Source organism: Onychostruthus taczanowskii, unplaced genomic scaffold (genome assembly GCF_017590055.1).
Source record: "Onychostruthus taczanowskii isolate IOZ18803 unplaced genomic scaffold, ASM1759005v1 scaffold63, whole genome shotgun sequence".
In the NCBI taxonomy this organism is placed as follows: Eukaryota; Metazoa; Chordata; class Aves; order Passeriformes; family Passeridae; genus Onychostruthus; species Onychostruthus taczanowskii.
Genome location: NW_024504012.1, coordinates 4268619 through 4286572, shown reverse-complemented (window position 1 = coordinate 4286572; position 17954 = coordinate 4268619). Strand labels below are relative to the sequence as shown.

The 17954-nt window shown below is 44.6% G+C and overlaps 1 protein-coding gene across 2 annotated transcripts in view; it reads left to right on the top strand.

Moving 5' to 3' along the window:
- The first annotated feature begins 320 nt into the window (after positions 1-320).
- The window catches only part of NOTCH2 (notch receptor 2), an 82029-nt gene continuing 64395 nt past the window's right edge, over positions 321-17954 (top strand). For both annotated transcript variants that reach the window (XR_005953809.1, XM_041420008.1), the window contains exons 1-2: positions 321-360; positions 9034-9115. Coding sequence is in view for 1 of the 2 variants with exons in the window: in XM_041420008.1 (XP_041275942.1) it covers positions 336-360; positions 9034-9115 (107 nt within the window). In the remaining variant the exon portion in view is untranslated. The remainder of the gene's footprint in view (positions 361-9033; positions 9116-17954) is intronic.

The following is a 17954-nucleotide window of genomic DNA, read 5'->3' as shown; positions in this document are numbered from 1 at the left end:
GGGCATCCGGGAGGGAGGAGAGGGTTTGCGGCGCCCGTCGCTTCGCATACCTGCGCCGCGAACCTTTGTTGGGGACATTCCTGCACACACGGAGGGAATCTCTGCGTCTCCTCCTCCTCCTGCTGCTAGTCAGTCCAGGCGCGATAAAGCCATGTGTGCACATCTGAGGGAAGTGCCGCTTTTTGTCACCGTTCCCCCTTGCGCGCTGGCGCTTGCGTTACGTGTGGAGCTTGTCCGGAGCCGTAACCGGGGCGTTCTGGTGCAGATCTCATGGCATTTCCAGCAGCTCCTGCTCCCGGAGGAAAGCTTGTGCAGTCTTGCACCGCGTTAAAGCTATGGAGGACCAGCAGTCATTGATTAGTTGCGTGCCTTCTCATTCCTTCTTTTTACTCTTGGGAGGTTAGATTGGTCTTCAGATGACTTGTGTAGCGATGGGAGAAACTATTCGTGCAAGTCGTTTAGGGATGAGCAAGCAAGACACTGGTGTTTTCAGTACTTTTGTTGTTCAGTATGGTTTTGCAGTGGAAATTGTTGAATGCGGAGTTTTGACCCCTTCTTGCTGGTTTGGATGCGGAGTAGTTGGGCCGGTCGGTCGATCTGTTTTGACTTTGAAATGGTCAAATTAAAAATGGTATTTGTCGCCTGGGAGAAATGTTGTTGGGGTTTTTTCCCGTAATCCCCTGTGAAAGCCGATTTCATTTTGCTAATATGTTGCAAGAAGGTGGTTGGAGTTTAAAAAAAAAAGCTGTTTCACAAATGTGTTTTGGCTGGGTTTGTTCAAAAGGAGAATTAAAGGGTCTTTCAGGGGTAGGTGTCTTAGAAATATGCTTTTGTTAGCATGGACTTGTGGTGTATTGTAGCACTGTCATTTCTAGAAATGGCTTACACAGTAAAGTAAGATGGCAAAATACTAATTTTGCAAAGACTAAATGTCGCGTCCACTTAGTGAAACTGTACTTTCATACAAACAATTTAGCAGCTTATCGCTGGCCCTTTCCCTGAGGGGCTGTGGCATCACCTGTTGTCACTTGCCTGGGTGCGCACTCCTGAGGTGGCTGAGGTCCTGCCACGCTGCCGAAATTTTTTACCTTTGTGGGTGAAATCTCTTCCTGGTGCTGAATGAACAAAGGCTGCTGGGCAGAGGTGACAAATCCAGCCTGAAAGTGACTCCTGTTGTTGTGAGATACTGACCTGCATCTGGTCAGTATCACTCCCTGGGAGTGGGAGCTGTGCCTTGAATTAATGGGAAAGGGAAAGATGAAGTCACCGAAAGGGTATTTTCGGGTGCATATTCAACTGGCTTGATGCTCTTGTGCAAGAGAGGGCAGGTACCTGATGTCAGCCCTCTTGGTCAATAGAAAGGAGGCTCCTGGATGCACGGAGCGCTATGGTTTGGACTACTCAGCCTTGTCTCATCATGCAAGCCCCATGGTGCAGCAACTGGCTTTTCCAGTTTAGTTTTGCAAAGGGCTGCAGTTGGAGGTGCAGTAAGCTGGGGTGGGGCAGCAACACCTGCGCTTTTGGTGAGGATACTTACCTGATAATTGCTGTGAACCATTCCCTTCTCTCCTGGGAGGCAGAGGGATCCCGGCTGTCAAGCCCACCCTAATTACCCGCTGTAGTTAACTCTGGTGCTCTGTTTCACCAGGCGGCTGCTGCTGCCTGCCAGCCCGTGTTTCTAGCAGGTTACAATTCACTTTGAATCGGTGCTGTGCTGGCCTGGACTGCAGTTTGAGATCTTCAGTATTCACCCGGTGGAATTTGGAGGACTTCAGATAACGCTGACAGTGCTGCTCTTCTTGATACGGATTTGCTTATGGGAGAGCAAGTTCGACTTGATTTTTTGAAGGTGTTGCCATCTATCAAATTTGTTCTTATCAAAGATGCTGATTTAGATTTTCAAAAGGGAGCGTTATGAAAATCTGGCTAACTCGCATCACTTCCTGCAGGGCATCACTTAGTCAGATTATAAATACGGGAAGATCCTCCCGCTCCTGTTCTCAGGACTTGAATTCTTGGGAAAGGAGGACTCACGCCTCTGGTGGCATTGGGCATTTGAATCTCTTTGCAGTGGATGGGTTGGGTTTTGTCAACTTCCACAGCTACTTCCCTATCTTTTTTTCTTTTTTCCTAAATTATTTGCTGCTGTTGCAATAAGTGTGTGATTGCCTTCAGTAGATCCTTTTTGGGTTTTCCCATTTCCAAAACTGGTGTCTGTGCCATGAGAGAATATGAGTGGCTGGCCTTTGAAGCCAGGATGAGGAGTAGGTGGAAAAGCAGTAGCAGGACTCTGGCAGCCTGTTTCTTCTGGAAGTCTGTCTTAGCATCAAAACCAAGCAGTTATTGTAGCTGTACAGGTAGTACAGTAACTGTACAGTAGCTCCAGGTGTAACGTCGTTTCCTTTGAGTTTGTGCTCTTGGCTAATGACTCTTCAGTGGAGCATCGACACAGTCAGTGATTGTCACCCCTCCTTTGGGACACCTTAGGGAAACATCATCCGTGTTGTGGGAAAAAGAGCTTTCCGAAGCACATGTTAAAAAGTAATTTTATGGATTTTTTTATGTCTTCAGTTTCTCTGAATTCACTTTGAAATCGTCACTCCAACAGAAGTCGAGGAGAAATAGTGCTTATATCATTCTAAGCAGGGTCATCTGAGAGCTGCAGAAATAATCATTCGTTCTGTTTAGAAAATAGTCTGTTCCTAGGGCACATGTCCTTTTTTTAGACTGCCATGGGGATGAAAAAGGAGCTTTGTATCTCAGAATGGCACGGGCGCCTGCTGTTTGTTCCGTGCAGCAAGCCTTGCCCTCGCTCCCTGCCATCGGCCGGCGCGGCTGCGGAAGCGCTGCCCGGGATAACATTTCTGCACGGGCAGACATGCTCAGCGTTCACATTAATAAAGATTTAGTGCTGCAGAATGACGGAACACTTGGGAGGAGAGGCGAGCATGGCTCCCGCCTGCCAGATTGCCATGGAAACACCAATACCTCTTCAGCTCTTTAATTGCCTTCCCTACATTTTTTTGTTGAAAACTTTTTTTTTTTTTTTCCCCTCCTAACTAAGTGCTTTACGTTGCAGTTCTGGATTTTAGGCATTTTGGCTTTGTTTGGAAAGCTGCAAGTGGGGGAAGGCAGAGAACAGTAGCTGAGGAGATGGAGAACATGGTGACTGATAGTCTTTCAAACTGTTACAAGTTTATCCTAAATTCAGTATCTGTTACAATGTGAGTTTTTATAGATAGTTTTTCAGCAGCAGCAGTGTCACATGAACTGTAGCTGCATCTGATATACATATCAGTGTTCCTGCAGCATCCTGGGCCTAGACCCCAACGATGAAAGACTTTGACTGTACCTGTGAATCTACAGAATGGTTCCCAGCTCTGTTCTCAGGAGGGTTAATTAGTCGTTTTTGCTGGTCTAGGTGTTTGGAAGAGAGATTTGAACCAGATGATGACACGGCATGCATGGGGTTCTGCATGTCTGAGAGCTTCATGTAGTCAGATTGGCTGGTGGCATCCTCAAATTAAAAAAAAAAAAAACTGATTTTTTTTTCATGTTTACAAGCTTGTTCTTAAACAAGTGGATTTCTCTTCTGAAATCCACTTAACTATTTTGTTTTCAAATTTTTTTGCACTTGTCTGGAGTGTTAGTGAAGGAAACCAGTTTAGATATTAAAGTTTTCTCTCCCAAAAGGTGTCGGGTGTTGGTTGCCTGCCTTCACACTTCTCTGAGCTCTGCTTTGCTTCTCAGTTGATGAGTCTTGCATTATCCAATTGTTTTCAGGCTTTTGTGTGTAAAAACAGTGGAGATGTCTTAATCTGATTAAAGCAATTCAGTTTACAGACTGTTTCCATGCCCTGTAGACAAGCTTTGTCTTTAACTACTACCCTCAGTGTGTGAAGTGCTAACTGGTCAGCTTGTTTAAATTCCCCAAATGTTAATGGTTCTGGGTATAAGGCTTCACTGCTTTTTCACAGTAAGGATTTTTACCAGTTTGCTTCCTTCCCCCTCCATGTGCCTGCCATAGGATGATCTGTTCTTAAAAAAAAAAAAAAAAAAAAGAAAAAAAAAGGAAAAAAAAAAGCCATTTTCCTATTTTCAGCTAGCTGGTATTTACTGGTGGTTTCTTCCCTGCTATATAATCTCACTGGAGCTGTAATCTCTTGAGGTTAGTGAACAGCATAATTAGTCCTTTGTGGTTTTCCTTCAAAATTTGGTTATCTTTGGGTATTTTCCCCATACGTACAGTGCTGCTTACTCCTTACCAGCTCTTCCAGCAGTTGTGTGTCGTGTGCTGTGGAAGCATTTTGTCCCTTCTGCACATAGAGGACCTTCCTGCAGAATGTCCCTCATGTTTCAGCATTAACTGCTTTTTTCACGCTCTGTTTTTCCTGAAGGGAATCAGCAGCTGTCTTTCTCTCCCTTGGAATTTGAGACCCCCTTGATTTGTTGTGTAACTGGTGTTTCTGGCCATGCTGATGGTCGTCCTCTTCAGAGCTGATCCACCTCTGACAAGCAGCCCTGAGCATGGGATTTTCCATGCCTCGTCTTGTGTTGCTGTTGTTTAAGGGCTCCAAATCCCTTTTTCTCCTCTCCCTTCACACATAATGGGTAGCACAGTTGAACTGACAGGCTGATTCTCATGAATCTCAATCGAGACAGAAAATTCCCTGGCTGCATAAGGGTTACAGAAACCTATTTTGTGCTTTACTTTCTGTCTAGTCTTAAACGCGTTTTTAGCTTGACTTTTTTCCTATGTTCAAGTAGGTTGTTTTCCACCCGCTCCCACAAGAAAGCATTTGAACCTATGGGCAAGCTTTAACCGTGTAGGACAAAGGTCTTGGTTCTGATTCTGAGTTTCTATGAATATAGTGAAACATTTATGGACAGAAAGAGGAGAGAGGCACATGCGGTGTCCTCCCGGGAGAAAGCTGTACCAGCAGCTCAGCTGTGTTCTCTGCCAGGACATCGCTCTTCCCTTACTTAAAATAAAACCTCTGGTCAGAGCCTGCACCTTCTGAAATGCAGGATGATCAACCACAAAGCTACAGGAAGTCAGCTTTATATTGTTTCTTTCTCACAGCATTAATTGTTTTGGTATTTTTAATATCTGTTTCTGCCTGACTTTCTCTGAGCTTGTGGGCAAGGAGTTTATTGGCATTACTTTCCTTTGGGTAGTTAGAACAAAGCCCTTTCAGACTTGCTCTGGTTATGGCTTGAGTTCCCTATAGCAAAGTTCTCTCAAAAGCTGAACTCTGACACGGCTTCTGATCTTAATCCTACACTATTTCTTTTAAATTTATAGCCCAGAAAATATTTGAATTTATAGTAGGCAGATGACGTGTGGAAACCAAATCGCAACATCCAGATCATCTTGGCATCATAAAGAACACTAAGGCAGAAACAAAACTTTTCCCCCTAGATTTTAACTGTCTCTTTAGCCAAGAAGAAAAATTAAATCTAGGCATAATTGTGCCCCAGTTGTGAGCTTCAGATTTGGATGTCGAAAATTGCAGCATTCCCTACAGTGTATCTTGTGCTTGTTTTACAGCAGTGGTTATCTGGTTCTTGGTAGGATGTGAAATGTCAGGTTTTGAGTTTGCATCTCAGCGCAGGCAAGGATTGGTGTGGACTCCAGGCTGGGTGCTGTTGCTCCGAGCGTTGGTCATGCCTGCACTCAGGAGCCCTTTCCTGAGAAGTCCTTCAGCCTTGGCTGCAATGCCTGCTAGAAATTGGGTGCTCCTTCCTGGGATGGCCTCCAGGAGAAACCAGCCTTCTGAAGACAGGGGGTGTCTTACCAATTTCCCTGTAATATGCCTAAAATTCATGAGGCTAACCTACCTTCCGGCAGGCTATGTCAAGCCAGAAAACCACCCAACAATTCACCATTACTGTTTGTGTTAAACACAGAAGAAAACTGTCAAAAGCAGCTGTCAGAGCCTTGACAGTGTGCTGATGTTGTCTATATACGGCCTCTAGAAAAGTGGCTTTATCTCTTCAAGGCAAGGCTGCCTTCTCTCATGCTGTACACGCCAGAGTATTTCCAGTTCACACAATGCATGTAGCAAAACAAACTTTTTGTGCTGGCTGAGGTGGAAGGTAGTTTCTGGCACTTTTGACTCTTGATCTCAACGTGGTAGAGTAGCAGAGAAGTAGCTTTTGAAGTGATTCGTGTTGAAATGCCTTGGTTTTGCATGTATTGTGAAATTTTTATGAAAGATATAGTGAAATACAGGAAGACAGTGCTTTGTGCACAGAAATGCTAATTTTACTGTGAGAACTGTAGTCTTCTATTTCCCTTGTGATTTCTTTTTTTTTTCCAAGAGAAGTCACATGACTCTAATACTTATTTTAATATAGAATATGGCTACATTTACATTCACTTCAGCTGTAGTTGCATTTCAAAGTATTTCTATTCATCTAAAGCTGAAAAAGTATGAACTATTTTTGTGTTTGTTTTCTTAGCTTTTTTCACTTCTGAATTACTATAGACCAAATGTATCCCATTGTCTTTGTGAAAGAGCTCTAAAGGCTGGTAGTAGCTTAATGACCTGCTAAACAGCAGTTCAAGGTGGGAATAATTTGTCAAAAACCCCAGGAAAATTAATCATTACTTTGCTAAAGCCTCTCTGCTGTGTCTGTATTTGCCCTAGCAAACCAAGTTGGAATCCTTGGTTGGGATCCTTGCTGTGACCCCATCAGCCTCTTGTTCCCCTCTGCGTGGCTGTGCTGGAAGGTGTTTTTGGCCAAGTGCTGGTTAAGCTTTTACTACGTGGGTTACAAAATCATCTGGCTGCTCAGTTCTCACTGGGGACGCGGGTACTCGACGCGATTACAAAATTGTGTTTGAAAGCACGAGCACAAAAGAAATAATCCTCTGAGTATTTGCTTCACTGGCTCGATTGGTGCGAAAAGAACGGAAATTCAAGGTGGTGAGATGAGAATACCAAGGCTGGTTCCCCTCCTGGCTCTCGGAAACGCGGCAGGGCTCGCTTTAACCCTCCTCCGTCTCCCTGGAGTGGCCTGGGTGGTGGGAGCCCTGGAATCCCGACTCTTTCCCTTGGACACAGAGCAGTCTCTCTTGGACACGGTGTAACCGAGCCCTGCTAACTAGAGCTAATCTCTGCTGTGAAAACAAGCTGCTGCGGTGGTAGACAGCAGCAGATGAAGTTTGGAGTCAAAGCCGTGTGGATGTTGCGGTTAAATGGGATAGAAATGGTCGGACAGGTGCCCGCTGTGGGGGAAAGCCGTGCACAATCCCTGTTCGTATTTCTGTCGCTTGGTAACCCTGACCTCGGGGGTTATCTGAGAGGGGCTCAGAGTGGAATTTTGTTCATTTCCTGAGAGCTCTGCAGAAGCTGCGCCATCCAAGTGCCCCTTTTTCAGAAATCAACTTAACAGCAACAAGCGTACTTGTATTGTGGGAAACGCTGATAATTTTCCCGGGGATCTGGGTTGAATTTAACTGTATTCTCTGTAGGGATTGCAAGCGTGAAGCGTTCCTATAGTGCCTCTAAGCGTGTGTGACCTGTTTATGTGCTCCAGGGTTATTGAGAAATAACACTTCAAGCCCTGGACAGCAGAACCAGAGTCTGTTCCAAGCTGCCCAGTTGCTGGACTGAATTTGGTCGGGTTGCAGGGAGAGCTTAGTGGGACTGCTGTGTTAACTCTTCCCAGTCCCATTCCTTATTCACCAGCACATCGACCTCAGTGGTGGTTTGCACCAGTTTTCTCTGATGCCCCTTGCTGAGTTTGTATTGAAAATTTAGTACCACTTGAGGAAAGGAAAACCATCTTTATTAAAAAAAAAAAAAAAAAAAAAAAGGGGGGGGGGCAGTCAACCCTCCAACAGCTGGCTCACAAGTGGGCAATTTAGGTGGTTGGATATTATTGGTGCCTTTAGGTGCCTTTATTTAAGGTTGGTTAAAGGCTTTCCCAAATGCAAAAAGGTTATGGAAAAAGGGGGTCTGTAAAGGCATGGACGGGTATGAGTTTGGGGCCAGGAGACAGATCTGGAGGCTGGGAAGAGCTTGTGACTTCTTGGTCTGTGGATAAGCTCAGGACAGGACCCGGCTGATCTGGTTCTGAGAGCTTTATCTGGTGGTTTGGTGCTATTCAAATGGCAGGCTGTGGTCTAGGTGGAATGGCTCAGTTTTTGTGTTTCCAAAGTGCCCTTTGCTCCTGCAGAGTTCCATAGTTCCCACCGTTCTGGTCACTTTGGAGTGCTGCTTCAGGTCCCTGTGAAGGGAAAAGCACTTGCCAGAGCTGGAGGTTCCATCAGGACAGACTTCACTAGAGCTTCCTGTAGACTTGGGTAAAAACTGGCTGGCCCTGAGCTGTGTCATACTTAAAGCCTTTTAAAAAACACAGTAGCAAAAATGTCAAGTGTGAGTTACAGAGGATCTCCTTAGAAATACCAAATTCTTTGCTGAAAGTTGTCAACTGCTCTGGTGTTTTCCACTTATGTGCAAACATGATCCTGTCTGAAGTCAGAGGGCCACAACAGTACAGGTTGCAGCAAATTCTGGATTGCTGGTGACACTCAGCAGGTCAGCTCATGAGGGACAGATGCCCCTGTTTCAGTGCCAGGATCCCCTAGAGACAGTAAAGAAGAAGGAAAGGGTTTGAGATGAAGTATTCTGGAGGAAGGCTTAGGAGTAGCTGCTTTGTATTTCAGAGAATTTCAGTCCAGAATTTTGATCAGAAAGTAGTAACTGAGGACACTTGACCCCAAGTACGCAGGTGCCGACACGAATGTCTTTGGAGCTTGCTGAAGTTACTGCACACTTTGCTTTGAAAACCTACCTTCAAGAAATTCTGGAAAGATTTGGTTGCCTGATGAACAAATCTGTATTTGATTCTTCTTTCAGCCTGGCTCTTTTGATGCTGCCAGAGATGAAATTAAACTATGTGATAGCGTCTTTGTTTTTGTTCCAGTCCTATGAAATTTTCATTCCCTTAAATACGCTAATGAAGCTTTGACCTGACATGTATTGTAGCTATGGGTTTGATGGTTGTTTTCTTTTCTTTCAGCTCTGCAGTGTATGGATGACTCCAAGCCGTGTGTTAATGAGGGAAAGTGCATTCCGTATCAAAATGGTACAGGATATTGCAAGTAAGTTGGTTTCCTTTCTAATCAATTTAATTACCCATTTTCTCTCCTTCAGGACCTTAGCCAGAAAGGAAATGTGAATTTTTAAGCTTTTCTTACAGGGTTCTTTCAGCATAACAGTTTTAGCACAGTTGGTGTTTCTTTATACTGCATTAATTCTTGTGTGCTAGCTTTTTGTAATGCAAGAGATCTGGGATTCTTGTTCAGTATTTGGGTTTGGGTCTCATCAGTTGGATTTCTTTGCACTAGGTTGGGAACTGAGGCCAAACCCATCGCAGAGGTAAACTCTGTACCTTGTCTCCAGACCCACAAGCTAAGTTGAAACTTGCTCTCCATCTTAATAGCTCACCTTACTTTATAGAACTCCAGCCTCAATTTAAATATTTTTGAGGTTTTTCAGAACTATTCTGCACTCTGAAGCGTGCCAATTCCCTTCTACTGCTTGAGAGCAAGTAATTAATGTGAGTTGCTAAAGCACTCTTAACAATCCCCCCAACCAAGCATCCACATTTGTTTGCCTCTTGTAAATTGATTTTGGTAAATGCTGACAGCCATCTGATGAGCATGGGAAGCTCATCAGCAGGAGCTTTGGCAGGGTGTGTGTTATCTGGAGAACATCACGTCTGTTTAAATGCAGTTCACCTTTCAAACTGCAGTACTTAGATTTTTTTTTCTTCTTTTTGAATAAAGTGCTATTTTGCCAAAAGATGAATTCTTGTTGTTTGATTGGGTTAATTTACTACATCTGCAGTAACCAGTTTATTTTCTAGAGGTTGTGTACTTCATCAGTTCAAGTTGTATAATTTTCTAGCATCCTAAGACATTATCTTAGTGCCACATTCTTTAAATATTAGTGAATTTTTTCCTGTTGATTTGGCTTGGCTAACACAGAGCTATGCTCCTCACACTTCTTTACACTTCCATTTTCCCTAACCACAGCTTGAAGTTCTCAATTAATGTGGTACATAGAGCTCAATGTACTGAAATTGCACCTGTGGCACACAAAGGGGAAATCATAATCTGGTTGGAGGTTCTCCTCAGGTTCAAATCAATACCTGATGTGCCGAAAGGCCACAGAAAAGCAAATATGTAACTTGTTATTCCCTGTAAATTTCTTCTAAAATTTCTAACTCTTGCTGATTCCTAATTTTTCCTTTCCAGGCTTTTATATTGATGTCAGCGTAAAGAAGCTGCCCTTCTGAAAAGAGAGCAGGAACTTTTCCTGGTTCTCACTTGTATTTTAAGACTGAAACAAGAAATAGGTATCTTCTGTAGGTCTTTCTGGTGTGTACTTAGGCATGTCAGTCTGGAGCCAAAGTATGTAGGTCACAATAAAGGTAATAAACAAGACTGGCATTGTTGTTGGTGCTGCTTTTACCTTCCTCAGGACATTTTCTCCAACTTGCATGTTCCTCTTAGCCATGTCTTAACAATTGTTTTTTACAGCCTCTGTTGGTTCATCTGATTAACTTCTGCACTATTTGTAGTGCAGTGCACTCCAGATCTTGACGCATTTCCCTCATTACAATGGCAGCTTTGACCAGTGTTACATTTTTTTAGCACACATTTACAATAATAATGTTGCCTTCCTCCTTGTTGTGCAAAGTGTTCTTGCTGGTTTTAAACCTACCCCTCATTCAAGAAACAGCTCAGCTCCTTTGCAGGTGCTGTATTAACTGGAAAGGCTAACAAAGAGCTGTATACAGAGATTAGTAAGTGTCTTTTAGTTCTGGCTCGAGAACACATTTTTTTAGAAAGGAAGGAACAAAGTAGCAAAACCCACCTCAGTTGTGGAGTCTCTACCTTTAGCAAGCTAACTCTTAGCATCCTGTTTTGGTTTTAACTTTTTTTTTTTCTTTCCTGCACTATGAGGAACTCTGAATAGGGGAACTTTCTCTCTGGTTTAGTAACCTAAATGACTTTCCGAGTTTTTGATGGTTGTGAGAGTAGAAATGTTTTGCTCAGGAAACTGAATTTATTACTAAAGCAAGTGGCTTGGCTTCCAAGTCTGCAGAATCTCTCAATGATTAGCCGCATCTCCACCCCTTCCACTTTCTTGAAGTTATCTGCAGTACTTCCTTTGCTGGGCAATAAGTTATTATAACTGGCTCTCTTCCTCTCTCTGTATCTCCTCTTGGCTGAGCTGTTTGTTGTGTGTGGTCAGGCCATCCCGTCGGTCTTGCCGTCTCCTAGGTGAACTGCTGAGGGAGAACCTGCATCAGCAATAACCAAATGTGATAAGATATGAGTAAGCACTGATAACAAAACACCTAGTCTAGATATTTGGCCCAGCAGTGGATGGCAGCATGTTGCTGAAGCAGCTTCCTTTGAATATCCTGTAGCATCTACTCCATTAGAAGAGAAAGCTGCTTTTCTGCTGAAAAACCTTCACGGTGGTGTGTCTGGCATCTGTTATGGGAACAGTGATTGTGACCCCTGTAAGGAAGCTGGGGTTGGAGCTTTATCAGATTGCTCCTGTGAGTGCCCTTTAAGTAGCTCTGTTCCCCTGGTGACGCTGCTGGCCCATGGCTGTCCTTCTGTGGCACTGCTCGATAAAGTTACTGACCTCCTCTGACCTTGATTTTATATTTAGAAAATTACACATTCCTATGTTTGCATCTTCCAAAGACAGATTTTTTTTTTTTTTTTTTGTGTGTGGGAGCTCTTTTCTACACGCATTCAGTGACTCTCATGGTGAGGCTGCAGGCCTTGTTCCACAGAATGTGCCTTTATCTGCAGCAGCACTGAAGGGGCCCATGCTTCCAAGCTTTCTTGGTCCTGCTTTGACAAAAGGCAGGTTCACTTTGGAGCTTGGCTTTGCTTTGCACTGTGATGGGTGTTTTGTTGTTGTGATGGGTGGGGTTTTTTTTCCCTCAAAGCATCTCTAGGCAGCCTTTTGCACACTGCAGTGTCAAACATGAAGGAACCTTCTAGTATCCTCTCATCCAAGGAGAAACAGGGTAACAGGTCCTTGTTGCTTAATGCTGATTGTGACCATCACAGCCAAGCAATTTCTTGTCTCCCTGCTGCTGGATGACTGGGAAGCAGTAGTGGGAAGAGTCCATGGGACAATGCTGTGAGCTTGCAGCATTTCTGCGTTGCAGCAGGCTGGGGAGGAAGGTGTGGGCACAGGGAGCTGTTTCAGGGACACGCAGAGCAGAGATTTTGGCATGGCTGCCTGCTGTTTTCTGAGCACGGGGATCTGCTCCGCTGCAGGATGGGGCAGTGCCTCTGCTTGGAGTGGGGCAGGGCCCAAGAGCAGAGAGTCTCTTGACTGATTTCCCCATGTTCCACAGCTATGGCCTCTCCCAGCTTCCCACCCCGGTGGCAGGGAGCAGAAGCGAGGCTGTGCCAGGGAGAGAAGCAGAAGTGGGAAGGGAGTTGACATAGGGGTGCTGCAAGGTTTAGGGAGGAAACTGGGCCTTGCTACTTCTTGTGCTTGGCAGGCTTTGAGGACTGAATCTTTGACTTAGGACTGTTGCAATTTGTGTATCCAGAAGGGATAGCTGTGTCTCTGTGAAGCCAAGTGCTGCTTTGACACCGAGGTCCTCTGTTACTCCTGACGGTGTGAATAACCTCAGAGCTGTGCCCAGTCAATGGGGATGCTGGAGTGCCAAAGGGACAGTCTCCTGCAGCATATCCTTTCCTGCCCCAAGCTGCCAGGGTTTGTACGGGTTTGTGTGCCTCTGTGTCTTCAGTGAGCAGTGTTTATCTCGCTGTGTGCTGAAGTTTGTGCACCTTTTCCGTAGCATAATACAGTTTATGTGTAGACTGGCAACAGGCAGACCTCCAAAAAATGCCAAACTCAAAGCAGCAGTGGCATGGCAGCAAGGGGCTCTTATCTTAATTCTAGCTGCCAGTAGCTTCAGCTCCCTTACGTGGTTTTTGACCTACCTTTTCTTCAAGATGGACCTTCATAAATGAATTTCAACTTGGATTTAAGAGGACTTGTGGGGCTGAAGGCAAGATCCAAGACCGCGGAACTGCTTCTGAGACTGCATCTGATATCTGCTTAGGATCTGTCTCGAGAGACTAATCACTCCTAGGCTAGTGAATGGGGAATACCCATAGGAGAGCTTGTAGCAGGATGAGGTCTGAGAGTTTTCCAGAAGAGGCTAAATGCAGAAGTTGAGAAGTTGTCCCTTTCTGAGAATGGTCTGCCCTTTTCTGTTTCCTTCTGTCTCCTTTCAGAAGTTAAAGGAGACCCTTGAGACCAAGGCAAAGGAAAAAGGGCAGAGTACATGCACTGCTAGCTTAGATTCTGGGAACCAAGTAGTGATTTTCAGTCACAATTTTTTATTACCTGTGCACACCAAAAGCTCTTCAGAGCTCTGATGGGCCAAAATAGCTGAATTAAACAGTGTCTGTTCAGAGTGTGGCTGCTGTTGCTGCACTGTGGAGTGGCTCTCTGCAGAGGCACTTTCTGTGGGCTGGGAACAATAGCTGTGTGCTGCTTTAAAGGCAGGGCAGGGAGGCCGTCCCATCCCATCACTCACATTCAAAGTATGACGCATAAATGGGCGCCTTGAGACATGGGAAGGAGCGTTAGTAAAGCTAACCAGAGAATCCTGTTCTCCCTCCTCAGAGGAGGTGTAGGTGTGGGAGTCAGAACCCGGGAGCCAGAGGGAAGTCTGGTTAAAATCTGTAACAGAATAGCTGGGACCCTTCTCGCCTCAGTCATCAGAGGGAATTTTTTACCCTCTTCAATGAAACCTCTTCCAATCAAAGTGGAGGGAGAGTTGGGTTGGCGGGGGGAGAGGCAGGGCTACGAGGAAATGCTTCCCTTTGCTTTTTAAATTAAAGCCATCTGCTTTCTTCTGTGCATCTCCAGATGATATCATGGGCCTGAGTAGAAAACTCCCATGAAAATCAAACATCTGGAAGTCTGGTTAAAATTGTCTATAAGGTGCATTTGAAGAGACGGTCTCATGAATGTGCCCAGGCAGACGTAGCACAGCAGATGAGGAAGTTTTTCCAACAGACCAGACATATTTTCCAGAAGTCTATTGAGAGCAGGAGAGAACTAAGTTTTGGAAGGTAACTTTGGTGTAGCTCTGTCGCAGAAGAACCAAAACCACAGCTTTTGTGAGTCTTCTACTTTGATCTGCAGCATTAGGTTGTTAGAGTGAATGCAGCTCTCTGGATTTGTGTATACTTCAAATTTGGATAAATACCTTTGTTTTGTTTCTACATCTCTTGTTTAGCTCCATGAGAGCCTGAGCTAAGGCAAATGCAGGCTGGAGCTGAAAAGGAGGAGGGGAAAAGAAAAAAAAAAAAGGCTGAGCTCTAAAGTATTTGTGCTGGAACGTAGCCCAGAGAGAGTAAAGGAGAAGCTTTAATTAGAAGCAGCTGCATAGCTGATGCAGCCCACAGGACATTTTCTCATTTCAAACTCTCTAGCTTTCAGAAATCATGATTTGAATTAAGTTGTATGTGAAATTTGTTCTTAAAAGATTAAATTCCTGTTGAAGTAGGGTAAGAGACCTCATGTGCTTCCAGAAAGTGCCAGAACAAACTTCATCTTCCTGTTTCTTTTTCTGAGTGTTAAATGGAAAACTGAGGAGAAACAGTGGCTTTTATTTGGAAAAGATTTGGTTTCCTGTTCTGATCATGTCATTTGGAGCTGACACAAGCTGCTACAATTTTAAGCTGCTCTGTAGACAAGTGGGGTTTTTTTCCTCTCCTAAAGAGAACTTGAAAGAGTAGGTTGGGATGAGAGCAAAGCAGGGGTGGTGGGAAGCTGGAGCTGCTGTTGAGTTTAATCATATCCTATAAAAACGTCTGGACTTAGACTGCATGCTTTCAGTGTTTGCCTCTGTTCTTAGAGAAACGCTGTGGTGCCCAGCATGAATCAGGAGCAAATACTTGCAGTTTTGTCTACATCAACATTTAGAACTAAATTACTAGTATTTGTGCCTAGAAATGTTTTTGACAGGAGACATGGTTGAAAATCTGGACTGTAGGTTTTTTGTTCTTTAGGGTTCAGAAAGGATTGCACTGAATTGCTGGAGGGCAAAATTGCATCACTCTGTGACCGAGCACTTCTCCAGGAGGAGAACAAAATGGTCGGTACAAGGGCCATGGGTACCTGACCTGCCACCTTTCCACAGGCAGGCATGTTCCTCCTTCCAAATAAAAAGAGCTGAAGTTAAAAGAGCTTTTGCTATTCCCTGTCGGGAGCACTCCCCCATGTTTTTCTGATTAGCTTCAGAAGATACCAGAACAAGCCTGGTCTTGGAGTGCTCTTCAACTTTGTACCAGAGCATTTGTGTACAAAATGCTGGGCTGTTTGTGGGTGATGGTTGTCTCAGAGCACATATCTCAGCTTTCCTTTTAATTCATACCAGCAATACTCTCAAATCAGTATTTAGGCTCCCTTCTCCCTCTTGTCTGGGGGCAGCAGCCAAATGCACCTTCCTGTGTCCCTGAGTGTTAGGGGTTGGGGAGAAGACATAGTTTGGGGGTTTATTTACTTGTGGCTAAAATATGAGCTGTTCCTCTGGACTTTCTGGTTTGCTTTACAGCCTTTCAATGAAAAAGCACTTCAGCACTTAAATTCTAGGTGTGTTTTGGTTTATTTTGTGCTTGCTGGTGGAGTTGGAAGAGCTGTGATGAGATGGCCTAGGTGGGTTCTGTGAAGCTCTGGTTTGTTGCTCTTTCCTTTGTGGCAAAGAGAGCTACAGGTGCCTGTGCTGTGCTGAGGAGCTCAGTGCGGTGATGCCACCGGGAGAAATCCCTGTAACCAAGGCTTGTGAGGCTCTGGGGCTGGAGTTCAGCTTGTCTTGACACAACCGTGGGCTGCACAGCGATGTCCAGAGACGTGGCTTGGCTGTGGCTGCCCAGCCAGCCCCTGAGCAGCGGCAGAGCTGTGTGTGCAGGCTCTGGTGCCGTGGGAGCTGAGCCGTGCTCCAGCTCCTGGCACAGCTGTCCCTGCTGGCTGCCAGGTCTTGGTGGGATCCAGCTCCTACAAAGCCGTGCTGTAGCCCGCTGGCGTTTGGACTGCTTTCCAGCCTGAGCAAGGAGAGGTTTTGGATGTTAAAGGAAGCCTACAGCCCGCGTGGTTTAGGCCCAGAATAGCCCAGGACTGCCTCTCGTGTGATGTGGCTGCGGCTCACGCTGACCCACAGCCTTGGGCTGCTGCACCGAGCGTGGCACAGGAGGCAGAGGATATTCTGCATTGCCACTGTCTCAGGATTGGCTTTCTGTGACTTTATTAATCCTGCCGTGCCCTGCAAAATCTCTCCTTTCATGTCTGCTCTTGGGTATGAAGTTGAAAGTATTAAGGTATGGTGAAAGGAGCTTAATTTGGGTGTGGGCAATGGTAAATTACAGTTGTGCATGTATGACTTTCCTGCTTTAGACAGATGGCTAAAGCTAGTTAATAAATTTTAACATGAGAAAAAACAGTTGTGGTCATCTAGTAATGACCCCTTGCATAACTTGGATAATAACCTCTCTGAATAGCTTTGTTTGAACTAGCGTGCATACTCTCCCTGAAACAGCCAATCCTGGTGTTCTTTTAAACAAGCATGAGTGATGGAGAAATTCCACTACAACCTTAAATGCGTTGTTCCAGTTGTTTCTCTCCACTGCTGAGAGACTGTGTACAAGTCTGTGTCTGAAAATAAAGATACTACCCTATTTCTAATTTCAATTCATCTAGCTTAAAGTTTTAAATGCTCAGTTCTGTTATCCCAGATCTGGTAGATTGGGAATTATTGTTAAACCCATGGATTTCGTAGTGGACACTTGATCAACTGTCTTGTTCCCTTTTCCCATTGCTGAATAGACTGAGCCACCTGGGCTTTTTATTGTGGCCAGAGTTTTCTATTAATCATTACTGTTGGCTTCTTTGAATTTATTTGAGCTCTTCCCTCTTAAAGAGCAAACACCAGAACTGATGCAGTGGCTGTACCAAGCATTTTTCAGGTGTAGCCTAATCTCATTTATTCCTTCCTGATATTTGCTGTTTGTACATGTAAAGTACCCCTGGCCAAACTGTCACACTAGAAATTCACATTTGTCTGGCTGTTAGGAATCCCCAGAGTAAGTGTGTTGTTCCCAGCTCAGTTTCCTATTTTGGGGGGGATGTCCTGTATGTTTTGTTTCTAGGTGTATAACTTTGCAGTGCTAAAGCGCATTTTGGGTGCCGACTGCCTTGTTAAGCATGTTGCTACTCTCTGTCGACAACTTGTCTTCTCTCCTACCTACATGTTTGACCAGCATTGATGTTTTCCATTGTTAATAATCAATAGATGTGTTGAATAGCATGGGAACAAAGGCAGATTCCTGTAGGATTCTGTTAAACACAACTTCATGTCCATTCTTTGATTTTTCAGCTGATTTTTAGAGCCTGTCTGGGTAGTTGTGTGGTTTTGTTGTAATGTTTTTTGTTTGGGTTTTTTTTTTGAGGGTTTTTTTTTCATGGTGGTGGTTGTTGTTGTTGTTGATGTGGTTTTGCTTTTTTCTTCCTCCAATCTACCATACACTTTTAAGTGCATAAGGAAAAAAGCAGTCTCTTTACTGTTACATTCCTGCTTGAGGACTAGAGACTTTGTGTGTTTCTAGCAGTTGGAATCTCCTCCCTTCAGATATGAGTAACTCACTGATTTAATAATTACCCCTTTCCTGATCTGGAACAAGGCATATCTGATGTTCATCTCAGGTTTTTTTTCACAATGACATACGTGTTCTCTTGGGTTACTCACCAGTTAGGGCAGGCAGCTGTGCGCTACAGAAGGAGCTGCCAGGGCACAGTCCTGTGTGTTGGGTGTCATTTTTATCCAGTATGTACCCTTTCTGCTACCTGAGAGAAGCCAATGGACCTGGGGGGGGGGGGCCA